This window comes from Lutra lutra, chromosome 10 (genome assembly GCF_902655055.1).
Source record: "Lutra lutra chromosome 10, mLutLut1.2, whole genome shotgun sequence".
Classification (NCBI taxonomy): Eukaryota; Metazoa; Chordata; class Mammalia; order Carnivora; family Mustelidae; genus Lutra; species Lutra lutra.
This window is the reverse complement of record NC_062287.1, coordinates 58,931,738-58,954,302: the sequence shown is the minus strand read 5'-3', so window position 1 is coordinate 58,954,302 and position 22,565 is coordinate 58,931,738. Positions and strand designations below refer to the sequence as shown.

The window sequence follows — 22,565 nt, the reverse complement described above, 5'->3', positions numbered from 1 at the left end:
ACTGGTCAGCACCCTTTCCCTCCCATGCCCCTCAGCATAAGCACTAGCCACCAGTGGGAACCAGCACAGTGCTGACACTCAACGCTTGCTTACTCCAGCAGAACCACTCCTCCCAGTCATGCTTGCCTCAGTCCCAGAATGAGGACCACTTTCCTCACAAGACCTTCCCAAATCCCTACTCACACCTTATCTTCCAAAAAGTGGGTTTTTCAGAGCTATGGTTTCTGTGGGTGGGGCAACAGGTATGATTTCACAAACAGACAAGAACTCACAGTTAAAATGCACCACATTCAGGCCAGGAACCAAACATTGCCCACAACAGACAAAGAGAACCTCTGCAGATGACTGGCCTAAAGGATAGATGGGCCAGGACACAAGAGCAGAGCACATGCAGTGCACAATGGAAACACTCATAGAAGTATCCCAACAGGGGACATTATACTGCAGGGCACTAGAGGACCTCTTCTTCAGGATAGAAAGTCTATCAAGAAGGCAAAACAATTGTAAATAGTTATACACCCAAATGGGAGTACCCTGATACATAAAACAGTTAATTATAAACATAAAGGAGCTCAGGGCACCTGGGTGGCTCAGTGGGTTAAAGCCTCTGCCTTTGGCTCAGATCATGACCCCAGGGTCCTGGGATCAAGCCCCATGTCTGGCTCTCTGCTCAGCAGGGAGCCTGCTTCAGCCTGCTTCCCTTCCTCTCTCTCTGCCCGCCTCTCTGCCTACTTGTGATCTCTCTCTGTCAAATAAATAAAATCTTTAAAAAAAAACATAAAGGAGCTAATCAATAAGAATACAGTAACAGTAGGGGACTTTAACATTCCACTGACATCAATGGAACAAAAAAAAAATCAATGAGGAAACAAAGTGTCTTTAAATGACACACTGGAACAGCTGGATTTGATACATTCAGAACACTCCATCCTAAAAAAAAAGCAGAATATACAATTTTTCTAGTGCACACAGAACATTTTCCAGAAGAGATCACATATTAGCCCACAAAACAAGCTACAACAAATTTAAGATCACAGTCATACCATGCATCTTTTCTGATCACAGTGCTATGGAAGTAGAAGTCAACCACGAGAAAAAAATCTAGAAAGAGCACAAATACATGCAGGTTAAATAACATGCTACTAAACAATTAATTGATCAACCAGGAAATAAAAGAAATTAAAAAGTACCTGGAAACAGATGGAAATGAAAACATGATGGTCCCAAATCTTTGGGATGCAGAAAAGTGGTTCTAAGAGGGAAGTTTATAGCACTACAAGCCTACCTTAAGAAGTAAGAAAAATATCAAATAAACAACCTAACTTTACATGTAAAGGACCCAGAAAAAGAAAATTAAACAAAACCTTAACCCAGCAGAAGTAAGGAAATAATAAAGATTAGAGAAGAAATAAATGATATACAAACAACAAAACAAACAAAAGAGAGTAGAACAGATCAATCAAGCAAGGAGCTGGTTCTTTGAAAAAGTAAAATTGATAAACCTCTAGCCAGACTTACCAAGAAAAAAAAGAAAGGACTAAAATAAATAAAATCACAATAAAGGAGAAGAAATAACAACCAACAGCACAGAAATACAATTATAAGAGAATATTATGAAAAACTGTATGTCAGCAAATTGCACAACCTAGGAAAAAAATGGATAAATTCTTGGAAAATAAACCACCAAAACTGAAGCAGGAAGAAATAGAAAATTTGAACAAATAACCAGTAAAGAAATTGAATCACTAATCAAACACCAAATGTCCAAGACCAGATGGCTTCACAGGGGAATTCTACCAAACATTTAAAGAAGAGTTAATACCTATTCTCAAATTTTTCCAAAAATAGCAATGGAAGGAAAACTTCCAAATTCATTCTATGAAGGCAGCATTACCCTGATACCAAAACCATATAAAGACTCTACTAAAAAAGAACTACAGACCAATATCCCTGATGAACATAAATTTAAAAATCTTCAACAATATAATGGTGAACTGAATTCCACAATACATTTTTTAAAAAATCACTCACCACAATCACATGGGATTTATTCTTGCATTGCAGAGTGGTTCAATATTTGTAAATCAACTAACACCACATCAATAAGAGAAAGGAAAAGAACCATATGATCATTTCAACAGATGCAGAAACAGCATTTGACAAAGTACAACATTCACTCATGATAAAAACCCTCAACAATGTAGGTTCAGAGGGAACATACCTCGACATAAGGAAGGTCATTTGTGAAAAATCTACAGCTAATATAGCTTAGCTATAGAGAAAAGCTGAGAGGTTTTCCCCTAAGGTCAGGAATAAGGCAAGAATGTCCACTTCTATTCAACACTTCCATTCAACATAGTACTAGAAATCCTAGCCACAGAAATCAGACCAAAAAGAAAAAGAAAAAAGGCATCCAAATCAGTAAGGAAGAAGTAAAACTTTCACTAATTGCAGATGACATGATATGCCAGCAAAAAACTGCTAGAACTGATAAACTAATTTAGTAAAGTTGCAGGATAAAAAAAAAAATCAATGTATAGAAATCTGCTGCATTTCTTTTTTATTATAAGATTTTTTTAATTTAAATTCAATTAATTCAATAATTAATTCATAATGTATAATGTATAATGTATAATATATAATTAATATATAATGTATCATAATACATTACATATTAATGTTATATATAATAATGTATAATGTATAATTAATTCAATAATGTATTATTTGTGTCAGGAGTACAGGTCTGTGATTCATCAGTCTCATATAATACCCAGTGCTCATTACAATTCTGTTGCATTTCTATACACCAATAATGAAGCAGCAGAAAGAGAAATCAAGAAAAAAATCCCACTTACGAAGGCACCTAAAATAATAATATGCCTAGGAATAACCCTAACCAAAGAGGTAAAAAACCTGAACTCTGAAAACTATAAAATATTGAGGAAGAAGTTAAAGATGACACAAAAAAATGGAAAGACAATCCATGCTCATGGATTAGAAGACCAAATATTGTTCAAGTGTCTATACTACTTAAAGCAACCTATACATTTACTACAATCCTTATCAAAATGTCACCAGCATTTTTCACAGAACTAGAACAATTCTAAAATTTGTATAAAACCATAGAAGACCCCAAATAGCCAAAGACAACTTGAAAAAGAAAAGCAAAGCTGGAGGCATCACAATTCCAGACTTCAAGTTACATTACAAAGCCTTAGTAATTAAAATAGTATGGTATTAGTGCAAAACCACACACATAGATCAATGGAACAGAATAGAAAACTGAGAAATAAACCCACAAATATATGGTCAGTTAATCTTTGACAAAGCAGGAAAAAATATCCAATGGGAAAAAGACAGTCTCTTCAACAAATGGTATTGGGAACCTGGACCACTTTGTTACATCATACACAAAAATAAGTTCAAAATGGATCAAAGACCTGAATATGAGACCTGGAAACAACAACAACAACAAAAAATCCTAGAAGAGAGCACAGGCAATAATTTCTCTGACATTGGCCATAGCAACTTTTTTCTAGATATGTCTCCTGAGGCAAGGGAAACAAAAGCAAAAGCAACTATTGAGACTTCATCAAAATAAAAAACTACTGCACGGTGAAGGAAACAATCAAGAAAACTAAAAGACAACCTACAGAATTTGCAAATGAAAAGGGTTAGTATCCAAAACTTATAAAGAACTTATGAAACTCAACATCCAAAAAACAAATAATCCAATTTTAAAATAGGCAGAAGACATGAACAGACATTTCTCCAGAGAAGCCATCTAGATGGCCAACAGACACATGAAAAGATGCTCATCATCACTTATCCTCAGGGAAATACAAATCAAAACTGCAATATCACCTCACACCTGTGAGAATGGCAAAAAAAAAAAAAAAAAAAAAAAAAAACATAAGAAACACACATGTTGGTGAGGATGTAGAGAGAAAGGAACACTCTTGCCCTGTTGGTAGGAATGCAAACAGGTGCATCCACTGTGGAAAACAGTATGGAGATTCCTCAAGAAGTTAAAAGTAGAGCTACCCTAAGATCTAGCAATCATACTACTGGGTATTTACCCAAAGAACACAAAAACACTAATTCAAAGGGATACATGCACCTAATATTAATACCAGTGTTATTTATAATAACCAAGATATGGAAGCATCCCAAGTGTCCATTGATTGATGAATGGATAAAGAAGATGTGATGTGTGTGTGTGTGTGTGTGTGTGTGTGTGTGTGTATAATAAAATAGTACTCAGCATAAAAAAAGAATGAAATCTTGACATTTGGAACAACATAGAAGGAATTTGAGAGTATAATGCTAGGCAAAGTAAGTTAAATACCATATGATATCACTCCTATGTGGAATTTAAGAAACAAAACAAATAAGGAAAGGATAGAGAGAGAAAGAGATCAAGAAACATACTCTTAATTATAGATAACAAACTGATAAACCAATGATTACCAGAGGGGAGGTGGGGGGATGGATGAAATAGGTGATGGGGGCTAAGGAGAGCAGTTGTCATGATGAGCAGCAGGCCTTGTAGGGAATTGTTGAATCACTATATTATACACCTGAAACTAATATAACACTGTATATTAACTACCTGAAATTTTAAAAAAATGTAAGAAAACTAATTAAATAAATAATGAAAAATATCTTAAAAGAGTCTTAGGTTACATGTTATGGCAGTCAAAAAAAAATTTTTTTAACCATATGTGATGGGCACACAACAAAGAAGTGGTTAGAAGATGGAGAGGAGGCTGACATGAAGCACCATGTCCCATTAAATGGTCTCCCTGGCAGGACGTAGATGTAGGAGTGGAAGTGAGTAAGAGCAGATGGGTTGACCAAGAGCCTTAGAGAAGGCACACGTGATGGCCTCCATTTCCCATGGGAAGTCAGGAGCAATGTCAAATAAGCTGCTAGGAGAAGAGATTGGCAGGTTGAGTAAAGAGCTTGAGAAGAATGGTGACAATTTAAAAACTGAAAGAAATTACAGAGTGATGCAGAAGTCTCAGCTCAGGCTAATGGCCATAAATCATTTTGATAAAAGATTTCAAAGGTATGTGATTTTTTCCCCTTAAGTTTGTTTATCCTCTCAGGGGGAGTAAAGTAGATAGGCTGGGCCCAGTTCAGCTGGGAGAGGGCAGCTAAAATCAAAGAGGAGAAAGGTCAGTGTATCCCTAGAAAGCAACTGCAGGTGAATGACCACAGTCCAAATCAACTGAGGTATGAGCTGAGGTGAATTTGTGGCAGAACTCTCCAGAAAGTGAGAAAGAATGGAGACAGAGCTTGTATATGGTGAGGAAAACGGAGCAAGAATTCAAACCCTAGCCTGCCTGGTTCTGTAGTACATATTCTTTCCACTGTCCAAGTTCCCTCCTTTTTGAACTTTGATTCAGCCCTAGGCTGAGTGTGGGAAGAATCTGTGCCAGCGCCCCCCCACCCTTATTGTTTAGTTCTTTCAAACACTTCCCCTGATTCCAAAGCTAGCCTTAACTTTTCCATTCCCCAGGGATCTGGGCAGAGTCACTCCATAGTGGCCCAAACCTGGCCTCCCCTAGAGATAGGCACTGCTGCCAAGATGTCCCTGTGTAATGAGATAAAACTCAATCCCTCGGCCACAAAGACCTCCTGGGCTCTTGCAGGATGTCGAGTGGCAGAGCAACCTGGAACAATAGCCAGGGTGAGTAAACTGTGGCCTCATCACATCCCCTTCTCCACTTTTCCCAGATGGGTGACTGCCAGCACCTTAGCCTCAGATGTAGATAACAGTGGGAAGAGTCAGCAAATAACACAGAAGAAAGAGAAATAATCAGTCTTGGACCATGAGAAATACAAGTCTTATCTCCTACTTGGAGAAGAGGGCCTGAAGGAGGCTACCTATCTGAGGTTCAGGGAGTTTAAAGCTCAGACCACATTCCAGGGAGACAGATCCTTTAGAGCCAAGTTCTCTTCCCATCTGGCATTCCGAGATCATTTGACCTCTGGTTCAGCATCTCAGCTATCCTTCTTTTTGTCTAGACTGGCATTTCTCCACAGGCATTCTCTGTCACACTGGTCTGGCTTCCCATAGTGGCCTACGGTGGTACAGAGAATCCTGATTACCATGACTCTGTGAACCAAGTGGTGAAAGAGAGCTGGGAAGTCTTACCTTTCCTCAATTCCCTTGTTTTCAATACTGTCCATCTTTCCTTTCTGTCTGGCATCTCAGTCCAGAACCTTGCTGGGAGAATTTTTCCAGAAAGTAACCTGTCTTCTGTAAGAATGGAAGGGACAGGAGAAGGAATCATATAGCTGCTCCCTAGAAAATCATCCTGTTTTCAATCCCATTTCTTACTCTTGCTTTTATCAACTCTAACTCCCTAGTTCTTTTGAAGTGGATATGTGACATAACCTCCTCTCTACAAACTTAATCTTCTATTTCTGCCAGTTTCTTTCCATTCTTCTTATGATTGCTCCTCATCCGTGATATTTTTTTTAAGATTGTTGTTTTTTTTTTTAAAGATTTTATTTATTTATTTGTCAGAGAGAGAGAGAGAGCGAGCACAGGCAGACAGAGTGGCAGGCAGAGGCAGAGGGAGAAGCAGGCTCCCCACAGAACAAGGAGCCCGATGCGGGACTCGATCCCAGGACGCTGGGATCATGACCTGAGCCAAAGGCAGCGGCTTAACCAACTGAGCCACCCAGGCGTCCCCTCATCCGTGATATTGTTGATATACCTTATATCCCATCCTGTTCTTCTGCCACTGTCAGATAATACATTTTTAAAATTTTTGCTATCATTTAAATGAGATTTTGGAGAGAGTAAATGTTTGTGTGCAATTCACCATGTTTAATTAGAAATCTCTTCTCATTAAATGTTGTTATTTTTACAGAGTAAAACTGTTGATTTATTCATATTTTATTATGAAAAATAATAAAATCCTCTCTCAAAATTAGAGAGGACAAACTTGATCTCTATATACCTACACCTAGCTACCAAAATCATAAGCTCATAGCTTCTCTTGGTAGCTTGGCACTACACAATTCCTACCACAGGTGGTCCCCACTTCCCCAATTATTTTGAAGTCAATATAATGTCTTATTTTATAAATATTTTCAAATCTTAAAACACAGCCATAGTATTATACCTATTATATTATAATCACTGGCATCAACTATTATAATCACACACACACAAAAAAAAGATCATCATCAAGAATTCAACCCGTATTTAAATTTCCACAATTATCCAGTAAAAATATTTCTGAATGCTAGTTTGCTTACTTTTTTTTTAAGATTTTTTTTTTTTTTTGACAGAGATTACAAGTAGACAGAGAGGCAGGCAGAGAGAGACAGGAGGAAGCAGGCTCCATGCCAGGACCCTGAGATCATGATCTGAGTTGAAGGCAGAGGCTTAACTCACTGAGCCATCCAGGCGCCCCATAGTCTGCTTACTTTTTATATTTGATTTGCTCAAAACAAGATCCTAACAAGGTTTGTCCATTGCATTTGGTTGATATGAATCAAGTCTCTCTTAATCTGTAGGTTTTCACCCTTTTTTAAATTTTTCTTATAATTTATTTATGGAAGAAACTGATATTTTGTCCTGGAAGCTTTGTTTTTGTTGTTTGGATTTTTCTCATCACATTTCTTGGTGTCTTTAAACGTATCTGCTTGCTTGGTGTCTCCTATATTCTCTATAAACTGGTAGATATGAGACAGGCTTGTTAACTTAGTAAAACTTAGTAAAAACTAGTTTTCTCTCACTGTGATAATATCAGCCCCTGATGATTTTTCTGCCATTATTTCATTGGGTTTGTTAAAAAGTATTACATCAGTTCTATTACTTTTTGTTTTTAATATTTTATATATTTATTTGAGAGAAAGAGAGCACAAGTGGGCGGGGGCAGGGTAGAGGGAGAAGGAGAAGCAGACTCCCTGCTGAGCAGGGAGGCCAACGCAGGACTCCATCCCAAGACCCCAGGATCATGATGACCAAGCCACCCAGGCACCCAGTTCTATTACTTCTTAATAGCTGGAATGCTTCTGTGGAGAGAAGCTTTCCACCTTCATTTCCTTTCTTTACACCATGCTACAATTGTAGAAGAAAAGTAGGTTATTTGTCAGTTTTCAGAATACTGAATGCCTAGCCTTGCTGACCTCGTACTTACACATACACTAGCTAGCCTTAACACACTCTCTCTCTCTCTCAGTATGTTTCGATCTGTAGCAGTTATTATTTTCACTGATGCTTGGTTGACCCATATCTGGCAAGTGGGAGACTCTCTGAGTTGACTTTCTTTGTCTTTTAAAAATAATCTCAGTTGTCTTTAGTTCCCTGTTTTCTACTATTAAAAGATATCCAAGGTCATTTGGTGTATTTCCAGGGGAAGGCTTATCATCCATTTATGAAATTGGGGTAAGGGCATTTAGAGACCACATCTAAGCATTAGGTGTGTTCCTTGCTACTGAAATCTCTTATTTGGTTTGGTTTGTAGCTATTTTCTGTAAATAAAGCTAGAAGATATGTATTATTTAAAGGAGAAATATCTCTTGAGCTTACTCTGATATTCCCAAGTTGATATTCTCAGTTTCATGATTACAGAATTTTAACTAACTTGTTTGAATTTACATACATATCCTCCATTCTTACCCTGAAAATTTTGCTTCCCAAATGCACTAAAATAATGACTCAAGTGATGTATCTTATACTAATAATAGCCCATATTATAATAATAATACAAATATATTGACTTGTATTTTTTCCTTTTCCACCTGAATAATATCTAAATATATTAAGAATGTGTAGATTACATCAATTTTTCTGCAACTCTCTATGAACTTTGATCCTTTCTTTGTAGTCTAGTGGTCTTAAGAGATTTCTGAGGTAAGTGGTAATTTTTTTCATTTTGAGATTCATTGCTTTTATCAGAGCACCTGTATAATTTTTGTTTATCCTTACAATTCAATTACCATACTTAAATACATATATATTTGCTTATTGGCTTTATTTCCTAGTACTTGACAAAAACTTTAGTGTATACATTTTTTTCAATTTTCAGAAAAATATCTTATGACATATTTTAGTACCTTTCTGGTTTTCATTTTTATTTTACTCTTCTTCAGGAATAGCTATTATGTTTAAAATTCTACTATTAAAAAAAATAAAATAAAATAAAATTCTACTATTTATTTAGCATCTTTATTATAGACTAATTACTTTTTAATCATTGTTTGCATTTAATTATATTTCATTATTTTCAATACTGTTCTCTATCTTTGAGTATGTTATTTTCTTTGGTTTACCATTTTGATGTTCACTTTCTTTTTTATTACCAACTAATTTTTATACCTTAATATCAAATATTTTCATTTGGTTCATGATTTCTTTCACTTATTTACAAATTTTTATCCATAATTTTCTTCTCCTTCCTTAATAATTCCTTATCTCAAAGAGTATTTTTACATACCTTTAACATGTCTTATCCTTTTTAATTTTTACATAATATGTCTGCACAAATTCTATGTTGGAATTTTCTGTTACTCATTTTTGAATAGGGTGGGCTCTACCAGGAATTAATATTTATCCAAAATATGTCTGAGAGAGAAGAAATGGAGGATGACAGAACTGATACTGTCAAAACTTTATTTCATTATATTCTCTTTTAAATATTCTACTAGAATATGTGCAATCTGTTTTAGAGACCCAATTCTGTCATCTCCCTCAAAGGAAAAAAAAAAAGTCATTCTTAACTTCAGAGTAAGTTGATTACATAGGTAAGATATAGCATAACTGTACACCTAGGCTTCATAGTAAAACACCTTTCAGCTCTCAAATTTATTTTTGATAGGTTTTTTAAATCTTTGCTAAAAAATAATTCATTGACTGTTGCCCTGATGTAGTTTTTATTGACCTATTTTAGAGGGGTTTTTGGTGTTGCTCTTTGTTTTTTTTTTTTTGCTTATTTACTTATCTGTTTGGAAATTTAAAGGTGAATCCAAGAAAAGAAAGATAAGAAGCCCATGTTATCAACCCTTTAGTCTTCTATCATATATTTGCAATTTACTTCCATGAGACCATTGTTTCTTGTTTAAAATAAAGCACTTTTTATTAGGCTTTTTAGGATCAACTCATATTCTTAAAGAAAACACTGCTTTCTTCAAAATACAAAGAAATCAGTGTTTTATATTATAAAATGAGACTGTTGTAGACAATAGATTTAAATTAGAGTTATTCTTTAGTTGGCTTTTAGGTGGAGTACATTTTTAAATCTCTTTACGTTGCATATTTGCTAACATGTAGGAACTCATGTCACCTAATATCAGAGCTACTCTATTTTCCAATGATTTTGTCCTTATTTTTCTTCCTAGACTGAAGACGCCAATTCTTCCTGGATACCTCAACTACTTTACAAAGATGCTGCCTTCCCAGACCTATGTCAATATCTCCTTCTTCCAGCCACATGCCTTCCTGATGATTGGCATCCCAGGGCTGGAGGCTGTTCATGGATGGATCTCCATCCCCTTCTCCTCCATGTACACGGTGGCCCTCACTGGAAACTGCCTGATCCTCTTAGCTATAAGGAGAACTCCCAGCCTGCACCAGCCCATGTACTACTTTCTGTCCATGCTGGCCCTCACCGATGTGGGCCTCACTCTGTCCACACTGCCCACCACCCTGGCTGTGCTCTGGTTTGACCATCGGCTCATAGGTTTCAATGCCTGCCTGGTCCAGATGTTCTTCCTCCACTCTTTCTCTGTGGTGGAGTCATCGGTGCTCCTGGCCATGTCATTTGACCGCTTTGTAGCCATCTCCAACCCTCTTCGCTATGCAACTATCCTCACCAATAGTGTCATCATTAGGATTGGGTTGGCCATTGTGGCTCGAGCCACTATATCCCTCTTTCCTGGGCCCTTCTTACTGAAGCGACTGAACTTCTGCCCTGATAAGAACCTTCTGTCCCATTCCTTCTGTTTCCATGCAGATGTCATGAAACGGGCCTGTGCTGATATTACTGTCAACATCCTTTATGGGCTCTATGTAGTTTTATCCACAGTGGGTGTAGACTCCTTGCTTATCGTCCTGTCCTATACCCTTATTCTTCATACAGTGATGGGCCTAGCCTCTCCCAGGGAGCGTGTCCGGGCCCTAAACACATGTGTGTCTCATATATTAGCTGTTCTGATTTTCTATATCCCCGTCATAGGAGTGTCAATGATCCACCGTTTTGGGAGGCACCTGCCTCATATTGTACATGTTCTCATTGCCTATGTGTACCTGGTGGTGCCCCCTGTGCTCAACCCCATCATCTACAGTGTGAAATCCAAGCCCATCAGGGAGGCCATGTTCAGAATGCTGAGAGAGAAGAGGCAAGGCTGATGAAACCAAGAAACAACCACAGAATCTGAGGGAAAATATGGCCAGTCTTATGTCCAGAAACCCCTTACTCAGATCCCTGACCCAGACACATTATCAAGAGTATGACAACTGGATACCGTCAGATTGATGGGTGACAAACAGTCTTCTTGATTCTTTCCTGCACTCATTAACTTCAGCTTTTTAATTCAGTTTTTACTTGTACAAGAGACTCTGTGCTCATTACTAGGGATAGTAAAATGAATTATACATGGTCTTGTCCCTCTGTTGCAGGACAGAAGCTTCTAAATACACAATTAAGTCAAGTGTAATAAGGCTATGATAGGTACACACAAAGTGCTACAGGAACCTGGAAGAGGGTTTCCTGTCTCATTAAGAGGAAATGAGAAAGGAGCCAGGGAGGAAGGATGAAAGGTGAGTAGGAGTTTGTCACACGGAAAAGGTGGGGAAGGGGAAGGCATACCTAATAAAGGGGAAAGAATGTAAAACACAAAAACACTGAGGTGTGGAGCACCAGCACACTGGAGCACCAGGGTGGTCAGTTGGTTAAGTGACCCACTCTTGATTTGGGCTCAGGTCATGATCTCAGGGTCCTGAGACTGAGCCCACCTAGGCAGGCTCCATGCCAGCAGGGAATCTGCTTGGGATTCTCTTTCCCTCTCCCTCTCCCACTCCACCACCCCTCTAACATAAATACATAACTCCTTAAAACAAAACATTGAGGTGTGGAACTATCTGGTGTGTTTGTGGAAAGGTGAGTAGTCAGTCAGATGTGGCTCCTCATAATCTGTGCGTGTTGGAGGGAGAAGGACAGGAGATGAGATAGAAATGATGAGCGTACTTTGTGCTCCTTGGGGCCTTTCAGACCTCAGGGATACATCTGCCCTCATTCCTTTTTTAAGAGTCAGCCATGGGAAGCCTGCTGCTTTGTAAAAGTTACACAGGTTTAACTGTGTGTTACAAGTTAGAAAAGTGAAAGTGGAGAAAAAGAATGCAAGGAACACATTTAAGAGACTGTTGTAACAGTCTAGGAAAAAGAGAAGGGAAGCTAAAGATAAGCTAATAATGGGGAAATTAGATATATTCTTAAAATCTTATCTCTATAGTTCTCTTCTTTGTCCTCTGAAAATGCCAGAAGCAATGAGCAATGCTAGGGCCCACATACTGGTTTTAAATACCATTGCCCACCCTAAATAACCTAGAATCCTTGGAGCAATGATTAATCCTAGGTATGAAGCAGAAAAAAATCATAAAATGATACTGGAATAGTTTATGCCCTGGAGAAATAAAGAACACAAAAACAGTAAGGTCATGTAGAAAAAATACACAGAAACTCATTTAAAGAGGCTACCAGTGGCTCTAGATGGGTCAAATAGAACATTAAAACTAATTTTGATAGCAAACAGTTACAACAAATTGAATTTCTTTTTTATTTTTTTATTTTTTTATTTTTTTCAGCATAACAGTATTCATTATTTTTGCACCACACCCAGTGCTCCATGCAATCCGTGCCCTCTACAATACCCACCACCTGGTGCCCCCAACCTCCCACCCCCACCCCTTCAAAATTCTCAGATCGTTTTTCAGAGTCCATAGTCTCTCATGGTTCACCTCCCCTTCCAATTTCCCTCAACTCCCTTCTCCTCTCCATCTCCCCTTGTCCTCCATGCTATTTGTTATGCTCCACAAATAAGTGAAACCATATGATAATTGACTCTCTCTGCTTGACTTATTTCACTCAGCATAATCTCTTCCAGTCCCGTCCATGTTGCTACAAAACTTGGGTATTCATCCTTTCTTTTTTCTTTTTTTTTTTTTTTTTTACAGCTTTATAAACATATATTTTTATCCCCAGGGGTACAGGTCTGTGAATCGCCAGGTTTACACACTTCACAACACTCACCATAGCACCTACCCTCCCCAATATCCATAACCCCACCCCCTCTCCCAACCCCCTCCCCCCATCAACCCTCAGTTTGTTTTGTGAGATTAAGAGTCACTTATGGTTTGTCTCCCTCCCAATCCCAGGGAGAGGAGATGCAACATGGGAGGTTGAGGGGGTAGGAGAAAAGTAAACAAATTGAATTTTTAAAGAAAGTGTGAGTCCATGGTGATATTTAAGACAAAGAGGGAGAAAAGAATGAAAAAAGAACTCTTCTTTAGAAAGTACTGATAGATTTAGAAAATTACCTTTTGCAGTTTTTAATGTAATTTAAAATTAATCAAAAAAGACTGAAAAGATATTGGGAAAAAATATTCACACAGTCTCAAAGTATCACTGCACACACTATTTACTAAATAGTAAAGGAAGAATATGTCTTTATGATAAAGAGACTCCTAGTGACCACCTTAAGCAAGTGATCAAATTTAGCTTAACCAACAATAAGATCATCTGATATTATATAACTTCTGATTTGAACAATAAGGACATAAAATCACACCTGTAACACACCCACCAAAATTGTCCAACCCGAGTCTAACCGTGAGAAAGTAATTGGAAAAATCTTGAATATGGGAAACACCACACACACACATACATACACACACACTGACAAATACAAACATACACACATTAACCGAGCATCTTTTTTTTTTTTAAAGATTTCACTCATTCATTTGACAGACAGAGATCACAAGTAGGCAGAGAGGCAGACAGAGAGAGAGGAAGCAGGCTCCCTGCCGAGCAGAGAGCCTGATGCGGGGCTCAATCCCAGGACCCCGGGACCATGACCTGAGCCGAAGGCAGCGGCTTAACCCACTGAGCCACCCAGGCGCCCCTAACCGAGCATCTTTAAAAAAAATTTTTATTAAAAAAATGTTGGGGAATTAATCTAAATTAAAAGAGATTAAAGGGATATTACAACCCAACACTAGAATTAACCAGTAATTATTAGGACAATTGTGAAATCTGAATATGTGTTTTATATTTATAAAATTATTACCTTAGCGTGATTTGCTTAGATTTGAAAATAGTTTTGTGATTATGTAGAAGAATCTACTTTTAGGAGACACATGGTTAATGTTCACTGAGAGGTATTGCAATGACTACAATTTACTTTCTAAAGATTATTTATTTATTTATTTGACAGACAGATCACAAGTAGGCAGAGAGGCAGGCAGAGAGAGAGAAAGGGAAGCAGGCTCCCCGCCAAGCAGAGAGCCCGACGCGGAGCTCGATCCCAGGACCCTGGGATCATGACCTGAGCCGAAGGCAGAGACTTTAACCCACTGAGCCACCCAGGCACCCCTGACTACAATTTACTTTCAAATGAATCTGCAGAAAAAGTGTGTATGTGGTGTGTGTGTGTATGTACATGTCTGAGAGGGGAATGGGGGAAGGCAAGTGAGCCCCAAGCCCTATGCCCACGATCCTATAATCTCAAGAGAGACAATACAGTCTCTCAGGTAATTATCTAAAGAATACTGAGAGAGATCCTAAGACTGAGCCTGGGTAATCTAATCCATTGGTGGTAAGAATGCAGAATCAGAATGCAGAGGAACCAAAATAATTCTATTTCTTCTTGGCTAGAATGTGCTTTCCATTAAGACTTGAATTGGGGTTTTCTCCAGTCCCATCCCAAGCCAAGCCAGGGGTTTCCATAGTGATCCCTAAGCACTTTGTGCTTTCTTCAATTGTAGTGCTTAAAACTCTATATTGTAATTATATACAATTGTGTATGAGACTTTGAAAGTAGGGAACAGTGATGATGTTCTAGTTATTTCTGACTTCTCAATGGTTAACTTGGGGCTAGCACAAAAGAATACTTCCTTAATAAATAATGTTTTAGTGAATGAATGAAGGAAGGCAGACAGTGAAAAAATGTAGCACAAAGCCAGCAGATCTGGTCAGAAATGAAGATCTCTGGGTACAGGGTCCAGCACTCCTCCCCCCAGTTTACCTCTAAATGCAGGAAGCAGAGGATGAACCCATAACTGTACAGCACTTGGGAGTGGATCCCCAGCTTTGTCTAATACTGTAGAAGTCACCTACTACTTTTCTCCACCTTAACTGGAAGATTCTCGTCCTTCCAGGAAGAGATCAAAGGTTCTGTCTTTGATCTTATTCCCTCATCATCTCTCTTCCACTCTCTTTGAAACTGGCACACACCACTTTCAAAAAATTTACCACTTGGAGGAGTCAAGATGGCGGAGAAGTAGCAGGCTGAGACTACTTCGGGTAGCGGGAGATCAGCTAGATAGCTTATCTAAAGATTGCAAACACCTACAAATCCAACGGGAGATTGAAGAGAAGAAGAACAGCAATTCTAGAAACAGAAAACCAACCACTATCTGAAAGGTAGGACTGGCGGAAAAGTGAATCCAAAGCGACGGGAAGATAGACCGCGGGGGGAGGGGCCGGCTCCCGGCGAGCGGCGGAGTAACGGAGCAAAATCAGGACTTTTAAAAGTCTGTTCCGCTGAGGGACATCGCTCCAGAGGCTTAACTGGGGTGAAGCCCAGGCGGGGTCAGCGCAGCCTCAGGTCCCGCAGGGTCGCAGAAGGATCGGGGGTGTCTGAGTGTCGCAGAGCTTACCGGTATTAGAACGGGGAAGCCGGCTACAGAGACAGAGCCGAGGAGTGACTCTCAGCTCGGGGTTGCCTTGAACGGGTCGCAGGCTCGGTCAGCTCGGAGCGCGGCCGGAGGCCAGGGTGACGGGAGTCATTGGGCGCTGTTCTCTGAGGGCGCACTGAGGAGTGGGGCCCCGGGCTCTAGGCTCCTCCGGGCCGGAGACCGGGAGGCCGCCATCTTCATTCCCGTCCTCCGGAACTCTACTTGGAAAGCGCTCAGGGAACAAAAGCTCCCGAAAGCAAACCCGAGCGGATTACTCAGCGCGGCCCCTGGTAAGGGCGGTGCAACTCCGCCTGGGGCAAAGACGCTTGAGAATCACTACAACAGGCCCCTCCCGCAGAAGATCAACAGGAAACCCAGCCAGGACCAAGTTCACCTACCGAGGAGTGCAGTTTCAATACCAAGGAGAGCGGCGGAATTCCAGAGGAGAAGAAAGCAAAGCACGGAACTCATGGCTTTCTCCCCATGATTTTTTAGCCTTGCAGTTAATTTAATTTTTTTTCTTTTTCAATTTTTTTTTTCTTTTTCTCTTCTTCTGCTAAATTTTTTTAACTTTTACCGTTTTCTTTTTTAACGTTTTTTAAATAGTTTATCTAATATATATATTTTTTTCCTCTTTTTATATTTTTTCTTTATCGGCTTTCTTTTTTTAAATAGTTTCTTTTTTTTTTCTTTTTGAACCCTTTTTATCCCCTTTCTCCCCCCTCACAATTTGGGATCTCTTCTGATTTGGCTAAAGCATATTTTCCTGGGGTTGTTGCCACCCTTTTAGTATTTTACTTGCTCCTTCATAAACTCTTATCTGGACAAAATGACAAGGCGGAAAAATTCACAACAAAAAAAAGAACAAGAGGCAGTACCAAAGGCTAGGGACCTAATCAATACAGACATTGGTAATATGTCAGATATAGAGTTCAGAATGATGATTCTCAAGGTCCTAGCCGGGCTTGAAAAAGGCATGGAAGATATTAAGGCAACCCTCTCAGGAGATATAAAAACCCTATCTAGAGAAATAAAAGAACTAAAATCTAACCAAGTTGAAATAAAAAAAAGCCATTAATGAGGTACAATCAAAAATGGAGGCTCTCACTGCTAGGATAAATGAGGCAGAAGAAGGAATTAGCGATATAGAAGACCAAATGACAGAGAATAAAGAAGCTGAGCAAAAGAGGGACAAACAGCTACTGGACCACAAGGGGAGAATTCGAGAGATAAGTGACACCATAAGACGAAACAAGATTAGAATAATTGGGATTCCAGAAGAAGAGGAAACAGAGAGGGGAGCAGAAGGTATATTGGAGAGAATTATTGGAGAGAATTTCCCCAATATGGCAAAGGGAACAAGCATCAAAATCCAGGAGGTTCAGAGAACCCCCCTCAAAATCAATAAGAATAGGTCTACACCCCGTCACCTAATAGTAAAATTGACAAGTCTTAGTGACAAAGAAAAGATCCTGAAAGCAGCCCGGGAAAAGAAGTCTGTAACGTACAATGGTAAAAATATTAGATTGGCAGCAGACTTATCCACAGAGACCAGGCAGGCCAGAAAGAGCTGGCATGATATATTCCGAGTACTAAATGAGAAAAACATGCAGCCAAGAATACTATATCCAGCTAGGCTATCATTGAAAATAGACGGAGAGATTAAAAGATTCCAGGACAAACAAAAACTGAAAGAATTTGCAAATACCAAACCAGCTCTACAGGAAATATTGAAAGGGGTCCTCTAAGCAAAGAGAGACCCTAAAAGTAGTAGATCAGAAAGAAACAGAGACAATATACAATAACAGTCACCTTACAGGCAATACAATGGCACTAAATTCATATTTCTCAATACTTACCCTGAATGTTAATGGGCTAAATGCCCCAATCAAAAGACACAGGGTATCAGAATGGATAAAAAAAACAAAACCCATCTATATGTTGCCTACAAGAAACTCATCTTAAACCCGAAGACACCTCCAGGTTTAAAGTGAGGGGGTGGAAAAGAATTTACCATGCTAATGGACATCAGAAGAAAGCAGCAGTGGCAATCCTTATATCAGATCAATTAGATTTTAAGCCAAAGACTATAATAAGAGATGAGGAAGGACACTATATCATACTCAAAGGAACTGTCCAACAAGAAGATCTAACAATTTTAAATATCTATGCCCCTAACGTGGGAGCAGCCAACTATATAAACCAATTAATAACAAAATCAAAGAAACACATCGACAAGAATACAATAATAGTAGGGGATTTTAACACTCCCCTCACTGAAATGGACAGATCATCCAAGCAAAAGATCAACAAGGAAATCAAGGCCTTAAATGACACACTGGACCAGATGGACATCACAGATATATTCAGAACATTTCATCCCAAAGCAACAGAATACACATTCTTCTCTAGTGCACATGGAACGTTCTCCAGAATAGATCACATTCTTGGTCCTAAATCAAGTCTCAACCGGTATCAAAAGATTGGGATCATTCCCTGCATATTTTCAGACCACAATGCTCTGAAGCTAGAACTCAATCACAAGAGGAAATTTGGAAAGAACCCAAATACATGGAGACTAAACAGCATCCTTCTAAAGAATGAATGGGTCAACCAGGAAATTAAAGAAGAATTGAAAAAATTTATGGAAACAAATGATAATGAAAACACAACGGTTCAGAATCTGTGGGACACAACAAAGGCAGTCCTGAGAGGAAAATATATAGCGGTACAAGCCTTTCTCAAGAAACAAGAAAGGTCTCAGGTACACAACCTAACCCTACACCTAAAGGAGCTGGAGAAAGAACAAGAAAGAAACCCTAAACCCAGCAGGAGAAGAGAAATCATAAAGATCAGAGCAGAAATCAATGAAATAGAAACCAAAAAAACAATAGAACAAATCAACGAAACTAGGAGCTGGTTCTTTGAAAGAATTAATAAGATTGATAAACCCCTGGCCAGACTTATCAAAAAGAAAAGAGAAAGGACCCAAATAAATAAAATCATGAATGAAAGAGGAGAGATCACAACGAACACCAAAGAAATACAGACAATTATAAGAACATACTATGAGCAACTCTACGCCAACAAATTTGACAATCTGGAAGAAATGGATGCATTCCTAGAGACATATGAACTACCACAACTGAACCAGGAAGAAATGGAAAGCCTGAACAGACCCATAACCAGTAAGGAGATTGAAACAGTCATCAAAAATCTCCAAGCAAACAAAAGCCCAGGGCCAGATGGCTTCCCGGGGGAATTCTAACAAACATTTAAAGAAGAACTAATTCCTATTCTCCTGAAACTGTTCCAAAAATTAGAAATGGAAGGAAAACTTCCAAACTCATTTTATGAGGCCAGCATCACCTTGATCCCAAAACCAGACAAAGATCCCATCAAACAAGAGAACTACAGACCAATATCCTTGATGAACACAGATGCAAAAATTCTCGCCAAAATACTAGCCAATAGGATTCAACAGTACATTAAAAGGATTATTCACCACGACCAAGTGGGATTTATTCCAGGGCTGCAAGGTTGGTTCAACATCCGCAAATCGATCAATGTGATACAACACATTAATAAAAGAAAGAACAAGAATCATATGATACTCTCCATAGATGCTGAAAAAGCATTTGACAAAGTACAGCATCCCTTCCTGATCAAAACTCTTCAAAGTGCAGGGATAGACGGCACATACCTCAATATTATCAAAGCCATCTATGAAAAACCCACCGCAAATATCATTCTCAATGGAGAAAAACTGAAAGCTTTTCCGCTAAGGTCAGGAACACGGCAGGGATGTCCATTATCACCACTGCTATTCAACATAGTACTAGAAGTCCTAGCCTCAGCAATCAGACAACAAAAGGAAATTAAAGGCATCCAAATCGGCAAAGAAGAAGTCAAACTCTCACTCTTCGCAGATGATATGATACTATATGTGGAAAACCCAAAAGACTCCACTCCAAAACTGCTAGAACTTGTACAGGAATTCAGTCAAGTGTCAGGATATAAAATCAATGCACAGAAATCAGTTGCATTTCTCTACACCAACAACAAGACAGAAGAAAGAGAAATTAAGGAGTCCATCCCATTTACAATTGCACCCAAAACTATAAGATACCTAGGAATAAACCTAACCAAAGAGACTAAGAATCTATACTCAGAAAACTATAAAGTACTCATGAAAGAAATTGAGGAAGACACAAAGAAATGGAAAAATGTTCCATGCTCCTGGATTGGAAGAATAAATATTGTGAAAATGTCTATGCTACCTAAAGCAATCTACACATTTAATGCAATTCCTATCAAAGTACCATCCATTTTTTTCAAAGAAATGGAACAAATAATCCTAAAATTTATATGGAACCAGAAAAGACCTCGAATAGCCAAAGGAATATTGAAAAAGAAAGCCAAAGTTGGTGACATCACAATTCTGGACTTCAAGCTCTATTACAAAGCTGTCATCATCAAGACAGCATGGTACTGGCACAAAAACAGACACATAGATCAATGGAACAGAATAGAGAGCCCAGAAATGGACCCTCAACTCTATGGTCAACTCATCTTCGACAAAGCAGGAAAGAATGTCCACTGGAAAAAAGACAGCCTCTTCAATAAATGGTCTTGGGAAAATTGGACAGCCACATGCAGAAAAATGAAATTGGATCATTTCCTTACACCACACACGAAAATAGACTCAAAATGGATGAAGGATCTCAATGTGAGAAAGGAATCCATCAAAATCCTTGAGGAGAACACAGGCAGCAACCTCTTCGACCTCAGCCGCAGCAACATCTTCCTAGGAACATCACCAAAGGCAAGGGAAGCAAGGGCAAAAATGAACTATTGGGATTTTATCAAGATCAAAAGCTTTTGCACAGCAAAGGAAACAGTGAACAAAACCAAAAGACAACTGACAGAATGGGAGAAGATATTTGCAAATGACATATCAGATAAAGGGCTAGTGTCCAAAATCTATAAAGAACTTAGCAAACTCAACACCCAAAGAACAAATAATCCAATCAAGAAATGGGCAGAGGACATGAACAGACATTTCTGCAAAGAAGACATCCAGATGGCCAACAGACACATGAAAAAGTGCTCCATATCACTCGGCATCAGGGAAATACAAATCAAAACCACCATGAGATATCACCTCACACCAGTCAGAATGGTAAAATTAACAAGTCAGGAAATGACAGATGCTGGCGAGGATGCGGAGAAATGGGAACCCTCCTACACTGTTGGTGGGAATGCAAGCTGGTGCAACCACTCTGGAAAACAGCATGGAGGTTCCTCAAAATGTTGAAAATAGAACTACCCTATGACCCAGCAATTGCACTGCTGGGTATTTACCCTAAAGATACAAACGTAGTGATCCGAAGGGGCACGTGCACCCGAATGTTTATAATAGCAATGTCTACAATAGCCAAACTATGGAAAGAACCTAGATGTCCATCTACAGACGAATGGATAAAGAAGATGTGGTATATATACACAATGGAATACTATGCAGCCATCAAAAGAAATGAAATCTTGCCATTTGCGACGACGTGGATGGAACTAGAGGGTATCATGCTTAGCGAAATAAGTCAATCGGAGAAAGACAACTATCATATGATCTCCCTGATATGAGGGAGAGGAGATGCAACATGGGGGGTTGAGGGGGTAGGAGAAGAGTAAATGAAACAAGATGGGATTGGGAGGGAGACAAACCATAAGTGACTCTTAATCTCACAAAACAAACTGAGGGTTGATGGGGGGAGGGGTTTGGGAGAGGGGGGTGGGTTATGGATATTGGGGAGGGTAGGTGCTATGGTGAGTGCTGTGAAGTGTGTAAACCTGGCGATTCGCAGACCTGTACCCCTGGGGATAAAAATATATGTTTATAAAGCTGTAAAAAAAAAAAAAGAAAAAAGAAAGGATGAATACCCAAGTTTTGTAGCAACATGGACGGGACTGGAAGAGATTATGCTGAGTGAAATAAGTCAAGCAGAGAGAGTCAATTATCGTATGGTTTCACTTATTTGTGGAGCATAACAAATAGCATGGAGGACAAGGGGAGATGGAGAGGAGAAGGGAGTTGAGGGAAATTGGAAGGGGAGGTGAACCATGAGAGACTATGGACTCTGAAAAACGATCTGAGAATTTTGAAGGGGTGGGGGGTGGGAGGTTGGGGGCACCAGGTGGTGGGTATTGTAGAGGGCACAGATTGCATGGAGCACTGGGTGTGGTGCAAAATAATGAATACTGTTATGCTGAAAAAATAAAAAAATTAAAAATAAAAAAATAAAAAAAAAATTTACCACTTGCTATTGAAATCATCTTTTGACTAATGTGTTCTACTTCCTGGAAGTCAATTACTGATTCACTCATTTACACTGAATGCCTTCATTACCCATTAAAGGGATTGGCCTAGACATTGCTTCAGGAACATAATTTGAATAAACTTATTTATAAATCATAATTCCTGAAGAAATATCCTGATGTTTATTCAATAAAACTCGTTACTAAGTTCAAGCCATACTCCACACAATGGAAGCTATAGATAGATGTAGCTTTACACAGCTGTGGAGCAAATGGGCATCCTTTGCTCCAAAAAGCATCTTCTTGCTCAAGAATGGATTTCCTC

At 38.9% G+C, this 22,565-nt stretch overlaps 1 protein-coding gene across 1 annotated transcript; it reads left to right on the top strand.

Moving 5' to 3' along the window:
- The first annotated feature begins 10,414 nt into the window (after positions 1–10,414).
- On the top strand, positions 10,415–11,530 carry LOC125079148 (olfactory receptor 51I2-like). Its single transcript, XM_047692595.1, has one exon. The coding sequence runs from the start codon at positions 10,415–10,417 to the stop codon at positions 11,375–11,377; it is 963 nt and encodes a 320-aa protein (XP_047548551.1). The 3' UTR covers positions 11,378–11,530.
- Positions 11,531–22,565: the final 11,035 nt, after the last annotated feature.

What these genes read in the sequence shown, in the direction of transcription:
- LOC125079148 (XM_047692595.1), top strand. Translation starts at nt 10,415, where the DNA reads ATGCTGCCTTCCCAGACCTATGTCAATATCTCCTTCTTCCAGCCACAT.